The sequence below is a fragment of the Volvox carteri genome (assembly GCF_000143455.1).
Source record: "Volvox carteri f. nagariensis unplaced genomic scaffold VOLCAscaffold_23, whole genome shotgun sequence".
Classification (NCBI taxonomy): domain Eukaryota; kingdom Viridiplantae; phylum Chlorophyta; class Chlorophyceae; order Chlamydomonadales; family Volvocaceae; genus Volvox; species Volvox carteri.
In genome coordinates, this window is record NW_003307566.1 from 690,940 (window position 1) to 703,297 (window position 12,358).

The 12,358-nt window shown below is 56.9% G+C and overlaps 4 protein-coding genes across 4 annotated transcripts in view; 3 read left to right on the forward strand and 1 right to left on the reverse strand.

Moving 5' to 3' along the window:
• The window catches only part of VOLCADRAFT_117842 (uncharacterized protein), a gene marked incomplete at both ends in the record, with an annotated part of 8,421 nt that extends 5,647 nt beyond the window's left edge, over positions 1 to 2,774 (forward strand). The window contains 5 exons of the mRNA XM_002951281.1: positions 282 to 399; positions 1,562 to 1,735; positions 2,021 to 2,154; positions 2,194 to 2,342; positions 2,666 to 2,774. Of these exons, the coding sequence (XP_002951327.1) occupies positions 282 to 399; positions 1,562 to 1,735; positions 2,021 to 2,154; positions 2,194 to 2,342; positions 2,666 to 2,774 (684 nt within the window). The remainder of the gene's footprint in view (positions 1 to 281; positions 400 to 1,561; positions 1,736 to 2,020; positions 2,155 to 2,193; positions 2,343 to 2,665) is intronic.
• An 895-nt stretch (positions 2,775 to 3,669) lies between these two features.
• On the reverse strand, positions 3,670 to 5,511 carry lhcB4 (chlorophyll a/b-binding protein of photosystem II). The gene is made up of 4 exons (XM_002951378.1): positions 5,108 to 5,511; positions 4,655 to 4,910; positions 4,256 to 4,508; positions 3,670 to 4,145 (listed from the first exon to the last, which is right to left on the reverse strand). The coding sequence occupies exons 1-4, from the start codon at positions 5,445 to 5,447 to the stop codon at positions 4,041 to 4,043; spliced, it is 954 nt and encodes a 317-aa protein (XP_002951424.1). The 5' UTR covers positions 5,448 to 5,511; the 3' UTR covers positions 3,670 to 4,040.
• Positions 5,512 to 8,812: 3,301 nt separating this feature from the next.
• Positions 8,813 to 9,833, forward strand: VOLCADRAFT_48713 (uncharacterized protein; the record flags this gene model as incomplete). Its single annotated transcript, XM_002951282.1, has 3 exons — positions 8,813 to 8,915; positions 9,507 to 9,563; positions 9,805 to 9,833. Coding segments are annotated over 3 exons (189 nt in total), but the record flags the coding sequence as incomplete, so codon positions are not given.
• A 1,508-nt stretch (positions 9,834 to 11,341) lies between these two features.
• The window catches only part of VOLCADRAFT_91893 (uncharacterized protein), a gene marked incomplete at both ends in the record, with an annotated part of 6,042 nt that continues 5,025 nt past the window's right edge, over positions 11,342 to 12,358 (forward strand). The window contains one exon of the mRNA XM_002951283.1: positions 11,342 to 11,404. Within this exon, the coding sequence (XP_002951329.1) occupies positions 11,342 to 11,404 (63 nt within the window). The remainder of the gene's footprint in view (positions 11,405 to 12,358) is intronic.

Here is a 12,358-nt window from a genome sequence, read left to right on the forward strand (position 1 = left end):
CTTTCCTCGCCGCCTCCAACCCACCTCCTCTCCCTCCTTCGCACCATCTTTCTCTCCCTCCGCCTCCTCAGTCATCACCATCACCATCACCATCACCATCACCATCACCATCACCATCACCATCACCATCACCATCACCATCACCATCACCATCACCATCACCATCACCATCACCATCACCATCACCATCACCACCACCATCACCATCTCCCTCTGCTCCCGCCCCTCGCAATCCCCCTCTACTCCCCCTCCCCCTCCCCCTTCCCCCACTCCCCCTCAAGGGCAACACGCACGACTCGCTTCAGGAAATGGGTAAGCGACTGGCCGGAGAGATGGCGGAGTTCCTAGCGCCATTCGCCCGATCCACCCGACGACCTCTCCGCGAGATCACACTCGTGGGTGGGTGGGTGCCACCTGGGTGGAAGCCCTTCAAGCGTCCCAACCCCCATCCAACTAACGCCCAACAACCCCTCTCCTCTTACCCCCAAAGCTGTTCGCGATCAAGCAAAAATAGAGCGATTTTTTGGCCTTTCCAGGCCTTGTCCACCACGCCCCCAAGCTCTCAATTCTGATCCCCTTGCCGTTTTCCTCCACGACCACCGTGGTGGTCAAACCGCCGTCCATGTTGGTTACCGGGTCGAGCTCCGTGTTGGGTTCCTGTCTGTACGGCGGGGGGCTCGGACCCCCAGTCCAACCCCATCTGGGTCCTAGCGGCATCCTCTTACCGTACCCCCAACACGGGTCCCAACCCCAAAGCCGGTTCCCATCGCAGTGGTAATATCTTCTTGCAGCTTCCGTTAGTGGGTGCTTTCATGGATGGGGGGTTGGGGGTGGGGGGTTCAAGCGATGTAATAAGCTCTCACGCACACACAAGCGACATACACGCACACACGCGCACACGCACACATGCATACATGCGCACACGCGACATACATACATGCCTACATGGGGTGCGATGTGGTGTCCATGAAAGTAATGTCCAGGAGTAAATGTCGGCAAAGAACGGGATAATAATCTCTCGACCGCAAGCGGGTGGGAGCAACCCCGTGTCGATGGACGGTGGTGGACCGACCCGGATATAGCGACGCAACCTGCGAGACAACCGACCAGGAGAGTGGAGGGTTGACGCCGCCGCCGGAGGGCCCGGCAGTTTCCGCTGGATGTTAGTGACGGTAGCGGTGGTGGTGTCGACCCCGAAAAAGTCACTGACTTTGCAGAGGTCGGCACACATGCGTTTGAGATGGAGGAGGGTGTCCCCCGAAGCATGGGGAAGGTGGTAGGGGGACTGCCAGCAGGCTAGTAGCGGACACACACACACGCACACACACACACACGCACACACACACACACACACACACACACGCACACACACACACACACACACACACACACACACACACACACACACACACACACACACACACACACGCGCGCGCGCGCGCGCGCGCGCGCCCGAGAGCGCGCGCGGGTGTGAAGCTATAGCTATACCCCCTGCATCACACAATCACACATACACTACATACAAGCGGCCATCCTAATTCCACCCGGGTTTACCAAACAGGTCACTCCATCGGCAACCTCATCCTCCGGTCCGCGCTAACCCAGCCCGAGTTCGAGCCGTACAAACATTTGCTATGGCTGTACATCTCCGTATGCGGGCCCCACCTGGGTTTTTTGTACGGCACGAATGCGGTGGTGGACACAGGACTGCTGCTGCTTAAGAGCATAGGAAAGGGTGAGTTGGACACTGGCTGGCGGTTAGGGTGGTGGTTAGGGTGGTGGTTAGGGTGGTGGTTAGGGTGGTGGTTAGGGTGGCGGTTAGGATGGCGTGGCGGTGGTGATATGTGGTGTGGTTTCAGCCATGTCGGCGAGGAGGACTCCATCCTCACGTCCTTATGTCCCTCACCCTTCCTCCCCATCCTTCTCTCCCTTGTGACCTGCATGTGTCCCTTCCCTCTCTTTCACCTCATCCCCCTAAATTCCAATGCCCATTCAAAAACGTCCCGTGGAAATATCGCAGGCAAATGCCTCCACCAGCTGACCTTTTCCGACGCGTCCCAACTGACGGACTGCTACCTCTACCGCCTCGCGCACGAGTGCCCCCTGTCCATGTTCAAGCTGGTCATTGCGGTGTCGTCGCCGCAAGACCGCTACGTGCCGTACCACTCTTCCGCCATTACTACATGTCCCCAGGCGGAGCGTGACAGCCGCCGGGGGCGCTGCTATGCTGAGATGCTGCGCGCGTTGACGGCGGGTGTGGGCAGCGGCACACACCTGTTCCGACTGGCGGTGGACTTCAGTCTGCGGACCAAGAGCTTCAGCTTCTCAAAGCTAGTGGGCAGGTGGGTGGGTGAGGGGGTGAGAGAGAGCAGGGAAAGTGGAAGGGGCAGCACACGGACAACATCTTGCTGGGCGCGGTGGATGCGGAGCTGGAGTGGGGTACTTGGAAGGGGTGGAGGAAGGGGTGGGTGAAGAGGGGAAAAGGGCGGCGGGAAGGTGGATGGGGATTTATGGGTGGTCTTGGGTTGGTGCAACGTGTCCTGAGGCATCGTCCGTGTCGGCATCAGCACCTGCCTTTTTGCCCGCCATGACCTTCTTGTGGCCACCGATAGTGACCGGTCGGCCTGACCCGTCCCGACACGCGCACACGTCCGCGGCCCCGCAGAACGGCCCACATCGAGTTCATCGAGAGCCAGTTGTACGTGGGGCTGATGATGTGGGGGCTGGTGCACAGATACACCATGCTGGCACCCTCGCCACATAGCTGGCTGTAGCAGCTGGCGTATCTTGGCGTATATAGGGAAGAGAAACCATGTCATCTGGTTACAATTTCGCAGAAGTCCTACTCGGGCGTTATATTTGCAGCCCACGACCCGGAATTCCTACCAAGGGCGGCTGTATCCTGTAGACTATTTAAATGACAACCGAAGAGCGAGAGTTGGGCGGCGCTAGTAGGATACACATGTGTGTGTCATGGATGTTAGGAGTACTAGTAGGCGTTGCGTGTTATTGTTATACGCTTTGGAGGCATCACTGTACGTGGGCGGGGTCCGGGAGATATAAGGTCTGGTGTGTGGAGAATATACTTGGGCGTGGGGCGCGAATGGGTAACAGAGGGTTTGGGGTTGGGGCCAAAGGGTTTTTTAATCCAAGCGTGTGGTTATGATACTGGGGATATGGTATGGCCTTGACAGCGGGGCCACACGGCTGTGATAAGGCCAATCTGCGTGATAGCAAAGCGGGATGTACGTTGCCAGGTGTCCGTGGAAACATGGACAAGCGTGCGAACAAATGCATTAAAGCAAGCAGGGATTTTCATTTGTTTTGACTTTTCTTATATATCTGCGGCAATGCGAGCCGAGGGTAGTAAGCGCAGGAACGGATGCATGTGGACAAAGCGTGCATCTCTCTTTTTGGAAATTTTGAAGAGGTATTGTTTGCTTCACGCTAAGTTTATGCAGGACAGTTATCATACCTGATCTTGATTTATTATGGACGAATCCCGACCATGAACATTAACAGCTTCAGATCTGTGGTTTTGCATCGTGTCAGCATATTGTTTAGGTGTAATCGATTCTACGTCTCAAGCCCCCCCCCCCGATGCCTTCTTCTATCTATCCAGACTTGCGTGCTATGTCATGCGGTGCAAACCTGGAATCACGGCACGGACGGCATTGCGACAGTTTACACGTTACAGGCCTAAGAGCCCAAACCTATACTGATCTAGGCAGGTCAAGAGGGTTTTCGCCCTATGCAGGCTGATTGTCCTCTTCATATATGCGCACTAGACCACACTGAAGTGCCGATGTAAACAAATCCACTGCCAGTATGGTTTAATCGGCACTGCACACGAATATTCTTCTCGTATCTTACAAAGAGGCAAATGCCACCAAATCCACATGACATCAGACACGCTTCCCGGGTGCAAAAACAACGACATGTCCTCAAAACAGCAGCATCCAGCTTATTATGCCACCTCAAGACATCCGAAATGCGAGGTCAGCAAAACTAGGGGCCGTAAAAGACACATGTCAAATCATTTAGAGGGCCTTGCCGTTGTTCAGGCCGTCAGCGAACTTCGCCAGCGAGCCCAGGGCGCCCTCGCCAGTGGTGAAGGCTTGGACGCTGTAGCCGAAGAACGAGACCTGCAGCCAAAGGCAAGACATATTACTCAGGCTCACCGGTTTAAATGAATCAAAATAGGGCGGGTTAGGCTGCACATAAAGGTTTGACTCCCTAGTGACATGATGCTTACCATTGCGAGGCGGGCGTGCTTGATCTCAGCGGTCTTCAGGCGGAAGGCACGCTCCTCGTCCTCGCTGGCCAGCTTCAGGGGGTCAAAGAAGCCGCCCGGGTAGCAGCGCTTCTCGGGGTTGGTCTCCGTGTTGCGGTAGATCTCAGCACCACCGACCAGGATCACCTCAATCCAGATCAGCTGGGTAATGCTGAACGGCAGAGACAGGCCGGCGTACGAGGCACCGTCCAGCTCGACCTTGCCAGCGTCAACCCTGTGACGCAGGTGAAATGAGGGGGATATCATACGGAATTCAGACCAAAAAACGGACGGAACAAGGTGTCTGGTTCCGTAGAAAGAAAACCCATCTATTTAAAGTATACGAAGCAGACGGACGTCACACATAAACATACAACTCACCAGGACACGCCAGTGGTGGCCTCAGCAACTAGGCACCCCAGGCACGCCAGCATAGCCCAGCGGCCGTGGATGAGCTCGCACTCGCGGAAGCGGGCCAGGCCGAAAACCTCCGAGTAGGGAGCCAGGCGGTTCTCAGCGCTAACCTCATCAGGGGTAGCGGTGACGACGGCCTCAACAGAGCCCTTGTTGTTCTTAGCGGCATTCTGGTCGTTCTCGTCAACGCCAATCACCACGAACTCAGACGGCTTGGCCAGGCCTGCGCACAACCACGAGATAAGAGAAATGATCAATCTTACTGAGCTAGATTACGTACAAACGCGACAGATCTTTTGCAAGCCGGAAGCTCATGCTGATACCCTTACGACTTTCTTCTACATTTTCAAGATCAACTGTGATCATTGAACATGTTATAGGATGCTAAATCGAGAATGCAAAATGAAACGTGAATCTCACCAAGAGGGTCAAAGCCGCGGTCACCGGGCAGGCTGCCATCGAGCCACTCCGGGCGCACAGTGTTCGGCAGCCACAGAGCGTCGCCCTGGTACTTGCGGTAGCCAACACCACCAGAGCGGGTACCGGAAGAAGAGGCAACCTTCTTAGTGGTCGCCTTCGGGGCGGGCTTAGTGGTAGCAGTGCCGGCCTTCGGCTTGGCAGCAACAGTGCCGCTCTTCTTCTCCAAACCGAACGAGGGCAGAGAAAAAGGCAGCTTCTTGTCCATCGTCCACTTAGCCTTGCCAGCCACGCCGAACGGGCGAGCACCCATGAAGGACGACTTGGCCAGCACAGTCTGCATGGTGGCTATTGGTTGCTACCGAAGTGCGAAGTGCGAAGTGGTCAATTGGGAACGAGAGCACCGCAACGGACGAAATGGGAAGGCAGACGGCAAGCTTAAGGGTCCCTCGACTGTACGGCTGATGCTGATCGCCGTACCCAAGAAACCGACAACTAAGCGTTACTCCTCCGATACGGCAAGGAAGTTTTCCGGACGAAAAAGATTACAGCTGACGGTTTAAGGGAAAACTGGTACTTTATGTGATCTTGGGTGTAGTTGTGCGGATACACAGGATATAAGTAGTGTATGTAGATTGTTAATTAAAGGATGATGTAAAACGCCCTCGCATTTAATCTGTTTCAAGACTTTAGGTGCATCTTGTGCGTGCCATTATGAGGGGGCTTGGAATGCGCCCCTTTCGGGGCCAAGGGGCTCTCTGCGCGTCCCTGTGTCGGAAATGCTGGCAGCCAGCAGTGATGGCGAAGAGACTGCTCTTGTCTGAACCTGTGCAAATGGCGAGTATAAGTGCAGCGATAGTGGGAGCACCGTTATGTGAAGCAGGGTTGCGCAGCTGCTTGAGATGCCCAGGTCTGTCGCAATTGCTAACTTGCGTATGTAGTGTATCCGTCGCGACGACCTGCCATCGCCGATTTCTTGCCAAACAGGTCGCTGCACATGCAATTGCGACACTTCCCGTAACCGCGCCGTGTGCGGTCGTGTATGGTCTCTTCATGCTGCGACGTTCTGTTTTCCCTGGTTCCAAAAGATGTTTTCCCAGAGCCTTCTGCTGCGGCCATGGCTCGCCTATTAGTTTGCCCGGTGCTCAACCCTTCATCGCACCCATTTTGAGCCCAGGACCACCCCAACATTGTAGCACACATAACCTCATCACTAGGATGGATTCTCATCCTGAGAGGACTCTGTCGTTTTGGCGTGAGCTACCTTTGTTTCAAGCGCAGCAACATCGTAAAAGGGCTTGGAATAACAAAACCCCGGCCTGGCGGCACGAACCCAACCCCGCACCATGTTGCAAAAACCACCCACCATTAACTCACCATGACTCGGCTACTTCTTCCCCGGCCGCTTCACTCTTCCTGATTTAGATGCCGTAGTCGGTCCGCTTCCTTACACAATATCATTCCCTCAGCCTTTTTTCGCCCGTAACCACGTGTATTCATAGCTACACAACCCCTGGCGATTTTTCCAGGGGTGTGCCCCGCTCGCACCACCCAGCCAGACACCCTGCCGACCTGACACGCACCTAGGAATTGCGGTGCAAATACAGCAAAACCTTTTTACAGCACAGCGCTTTGATTCTTCACAAGCTTTCACTCCCCTTCTCCCTCCCCATACCCCGAAAAAGGTTTTTCATGTCACATTCCCTTGCCCGTCCTCTCCTACTCTATCTTCTCCCTCCCGTTCCCCGTTCCCACGAATTCATTCCAGCTCAGCCTGATTAAATCCAATCCATTTGGCTATCTCCTCACGGCAGCCGGCAGCGTAGGGCCCAAGAGACCCAGGGTGCCGCTCGCGCAGAACCCCTAATCTTGCGCTGTCGACCAACAGAGGGTTCCGGGTACGGGGACAGGGATATGGTATGTATGGGGGCGGCGCGGCTCCCAGGTCCCTAAGCAGCTCCGCTCTATCAAGAAGGTGGGAGGTGAAGGGAAGAGGTTATGTGAGTTTCATCAGGCAGCCAATACGCAGAGCCACCGCCCACCAGCGGCGGCGGCTGCAAGCCCTGCGTCTGGCCAGGCTTTCATTAGCTTGTGGTCTCCTTTATCAGTTCGCGTTCCCGGGCGTCGAGTTCTAGCGCTCTCGCGCGCAGAAATATGTACACCCTTTCATGCACACATGCACAGCTTCCCGCGTTGTGTTTCGATGTAGGCGATGTCCCATTACGTAAACGTATTCGTAGTACCTTACATTATAATTGCCTACATGGCGAAATACCGCAAGCGAAACGAGAGTACAGTCATCAAAAACCCAACGCACGCTTCCCCACGAAACACACACACACAAACACACCTTCCCCTGTGCATATGTACCAAGACGCAAGGGATACTCGTCTTATTTAGTTCCAGATCTGAAATTCCGTCAGATTTGCAATACGTATCAGTTCAACCTTGGTTCCTGACATTCAGCCATCAGGTCAGGGACTTCCTTTTCGTCCTGACGCATCTGAAATCTCAACGCAACCAGAACTTCCCCCGGTGCCCACGCTGCTCACAAGTCCCGTTTTATGCCGTACCTCCTCTTTGACTACCCCTACCCCTCCCGCTGCCACTGACCCAGCTTTGCCATCCTGGCCACTTGCCGTACTGCTACCGTACTGCTGCCGCTCTCTCCCATCCCCCCAATCCCCAAACCTCCGCAGATACCACTGCCGACCGGGAAGCCACTGCTGCGTGTGGTGAAGCCGGGCAATAATGGCGATGGTGGCGGAGTCTGCAGAGGTGGCGACGGGGAGGCGAGCTGGGTCCAGCCGCAGGCCATGTACGGTTGTGACGGAGAGTGTGCCGTCGCGGTGTGCTCTGCCGCCGCCGCCGCCATCAGCAGCAGCAGCAGCGGCGCCGCCATTGCCGTGGCCGCTTTCGCCGCCGCTGGCGATGACGAGGACAGGGGGGGCGGTGGCGGCGGCGGCGGCACTCGAGGGGAGGTGCCGGGTGCTGGAGCAGCTGGGCGGCAGAGCGAGGCGAAGGGGGACCCCACGAACGCGGGTGCGCGTGGCGGCAACGGCGGTGGCGGCGACGATGGTGGCGGTGGTGACCCGCCTCCGAGTCTTGGCGTACGGTAAGATGACGCCCATACGACTTGGTTGGGTTTAGGGGCTCTCGTTCCTGGGGTGGGGAGCTGGGGGATGGGGGTGTATGCCGTGGTTGCGTTGTGGCGATGTTGGTGCTGGGGTCAGCGGCAAGTGTGCCGCATTTGTGTTCGCGGCACACCTGCTGTTGTTGTTATTGTTGTTGCTGCGGACGGTTTCACGATCTGGGGGACGGCCTTAATCCGAGACCCGCCTCACTTTCCTCCGACCCCCTTCCCCTTCCCCTTCCTGCCTCATCTCAAACAGCCCCGCCTGCTGCCTCGCACCTCACCTTAACCTCTTTCTCACCTTCCTTCTTTCCCGTCGGCAGTCGGTGCTGCTGCCCCCGTCTTCGGCACTTCCTATTCTGCAGGTAGTATGTTACCTCCCCTCCCCCTCCCCCCCCTCCCCCCTCCCCTTCGTTTTCACGATGATCTGTTCCTTCGCTTCTTGCAAGTGGTTTGCTCCCCTTGCCCCTTTCCCGTCCCACCTTTCCCCCCTCCTTTTCCGGACGCGTATGCCCAACTCGCTCCAACCCCGCCGCTCTCCCTCCTGCCTGCCCTCCCCTAGCGCCGCCCTGGCTCTACTGGGCTTCTACCGCGGCGTGTTGTCCCCTCTGATGCCCTCCACTTGCCGCTTCCTGCCCTCCTGCTCCGTCTACTCCATAGAGAGCTATAAGAAGTTCGGTGAGCGGCTCTTAACGGGGAGGGGAATGTGGGAGGGGGGAGAAGAAGGGACGGGGAAGGGAGGTATGTCTGTGTGTATTGGGGTGCGAGTATGGGCAAATTAGATGAACTGAAACACGGTACTGGACACGAGGGTGAGGGTGAGGTGAGGGAGGGGATGGGGGATGGGGATGAGGGATGAGGGATGAGGGATGAGGGATGAGGGATGAGGGATGAGGGATGAGGGATGGGTTTGAGGGGGCGAGCTGGCGAAGGTGGTGGGGAAGAGGAAGGGGGTGGAGGCGGTCAATTCGGCGGCTATTTAATGAGACATTCAGTGCTCTCTTTTTGCTCGGTAAAGGGTGGGGAGTCGGGGAGAAGTTGGACTGGAAGCTGATCACCGGGAAGGTGGAAGTCCCCTGCCGGTGCTTACAATATAAAAATAACGTAAGAGAGCTGAGGGGGGAGGTGCAAGACCGTGCCTACTACCTTTCACCGGCACGAGCAGCAGTCGCAATGTGTCGCCGTCACAGGCTGCCTGCGGACGTCCAGCCCACCCCGATCCCGAAAGTCCTCCAATGGTGCTCCACTGCACCATACACACTCATACAGGAGTGACCCGTGGGTCGGTGCTGACCGCCTGGAGGCTGCTGAGGTGCAACCCCTGGGGTGAGTGGGGTAACTGAAACCCGGGGTAGGAGAGCATGGAGGGATACGTGCGTGGCCATCAAAAAACACACACGCACACATACACGCACTATCCCATCCCCGTCGCCCCCTCCCTTCGGACTTTGGACGCCGGAAGCAGTTCATTTCTGCGTAATATTCCTGCATGTTATTCCCCCTCCTTCCCCTCCTTCGCGTGTGGTTCGTCTTTCCCCCTCCTTCCCTTGGGTCGTACGGGCCGCAGGTGGCCGTGGGTACGACCCCCCCGCCTGGCCTCCCGTCGGCTTGGAAGCCCTCTACAGCCTGCCGTTCACCCCGGAGATCAGCTTGGTGCTGGGACTGGCTGCTGCTTACTGGCTGGTTGCCTCCACTTTGGAGTCCCTGAGCTTGTAGCTGGTAGTGGGTGGTGTAGATGGTGTCCTGTGCGGTTGGTGTACTGGTAAGCTGGTGGTAAACGGCGGCAGCCGATGGCAGATGCTGGGGGTGCGGGTGTAGGTGCTGGCGGAGGCGGGGGTACCTGGGGATAGGTGTGAACGGTACATGGGGTTTGGATCTCTGACGGCTAGCCGTTCATGCCCTGATGGGGATAAGGTCAGTAGGGTGAATGGAGGCCGGGGCGGGGCCAGAGTGGGGGCCTGTGCCCCCAGGAGGATGCAGCAACGGCAGGCGTGTGGTGGCGAGCTGGAGCGTGGAATAAGTGGAGGAGCTTGTCGGGGTAGGAAGGAAGATTGGCCGTGGTGATGAGGATGATAACGGTGTGACTATACAGAACATGCGCTGCCATGGAAAAGTTCCCTACTCCGTACCGTCGCCGTACATCCATACAGCGGCTTTCCTGAGATCAAAATTAAATTCAAAGCAAATCAAATTTTCTGAGTGAGAGTGTTCGGCCTGCGTCAAGCTGCGTTCTGCGTATGGCAAATGTACGATATAACATCATACATTCAATGTACGACTTTAACTACATGGGCCTCTGGGCTACCCGCATTACGAGCCGGAGCGGGACCAGCAAATCGCCCAAAGTCAATAAGCAAGATTAACCACTGTTCTACGACATCCAGATGCAAGAGGGAAGAAAATAACGCATTCGGTACGATGTGTGTGTGTGTGTGTGTTACGTGGTCGTGGGGTGCGTTCCCCGTACCTGCAAACCGCCCAATAGGAGCCGAGGGCTCAAGGACTGTCGAATCGCCCATAAGCGCCGTCTAACCTTGCACTTCAGGGAAAGCAAGTGACAAAGGAGATTAACGACCAAAGGGAACGATAGGGTTGCGGTGGGACCACATACGTTTCCGCATCCTTGCCAGACGTTCAGGTTCCCTCTTCATAGCGCCCTTCATATGCTCGAAGCGTGAAAAATCCATACCAGAACTGATTTTCTCGTACACCGGACAGTCCAGTAAAACATGCTTCTCATCTTCAATATGGCTATTAGTGCCGCAGCAGGGGCATACACGCTCCTCCCCAGTACGATGTGTGGCACAACTTAAGATGTGCAGTTGCCAACCTAAAGACGCAGTTGCTGCGCAGGCAGGGCACGTGCTCAAGATTAGTACGACTACACGGGGAAAAAACACGCCAAGCACCAAACACGCACCGGGGACGAGGGCGGCGACAGTGGCGGCTGTGCAACGACGGAGACAGCGGCGGCGATGAATGTGGCGGCGGTGATGGCAACTGTGATGACGATGCCAACGGTGGCAGCTGCACAAACAGCGATGGCATCATCGACATTGACGGCGATGGTGACGGCGGTCGAGGCAGTTGCGGAAGAGATAATAATGGCGGGGGTTTTGCGTAATACTGACCGCCACGTCGAAGTGACCGCCACACCGATGGCGAGGGTGAGTGTCGTGGCGGTGGCGATTGCGGCGTTGCCGGCCGCAGCAATGACTGCAGGGACGATGACCATGACGCTAACCAATCATGATGACGGTGGTGGCGGTACAACGGTGACGGCGACGGGGCCAGCAGCAGCAGCAGTGGTGGCTCCAAGTGCGCTGGGCTTGGTGGTACACGTCATCACAGCAGGTTTCGGCCAGACCCAGTCCCATCAGCCCCCGCTGAATGCATCATCGGGTGCCGTCACTGTCCCCTGCTCCCCCTGCAGCCGCTGCGAAGCCGTTGGGCAGCAGAAAAGCCGTTGCCGGCGCAACCACCAACGGAGTCGAGCCCCCCTGGGAATTGTCGCCGCCTTCTGGGAGGTCGCCCGCATCTCAGTGGTCCGGGACGTCGGTGCAATGTCCAGCCGGGCATTGTGGGATAGCAGGCTGATGACGGGCACGGCTGATGACGGGCACGGCGGATGACGGGCACGGCGGATGACGGGCACGGCTGATGACGGGCACGGCGGATGACGGGCACGGCTTCCTGATTCCTTCCATTTTACGTACAGTGACGCCGCGATCGTACGCATGCGAACGTTGTTGCCCTACATACCGTCCCGTGGCCGGTTGGACTCTAAAAACAGCGTCTTCACTGCCACCGGCGCCTAACAGAGATCATCGCGACCGCAGCTGTCCCCTGCCCAACGCCATGGCAGCAAACTTTGTCTAACACAGGAGAGTGGCCAATGTCGATTCATGGGCGCAACACACAGACGCACACGCACACACATACATACACACGTGCATAGTTCCGAGGTGGTGTTGAAGCTTCGCTCCCTCGCTCCCACTGCTGGAAAAGTGTACGGAGACTGTAAGCGGAATGGAGCAGTAGCTGAGCCAAGTGCGCGTGTATGTACATGTGTGTATGTGTATGTGTGTGTGTTTTACATGGTTGGGGGGTGCGGACCCCAT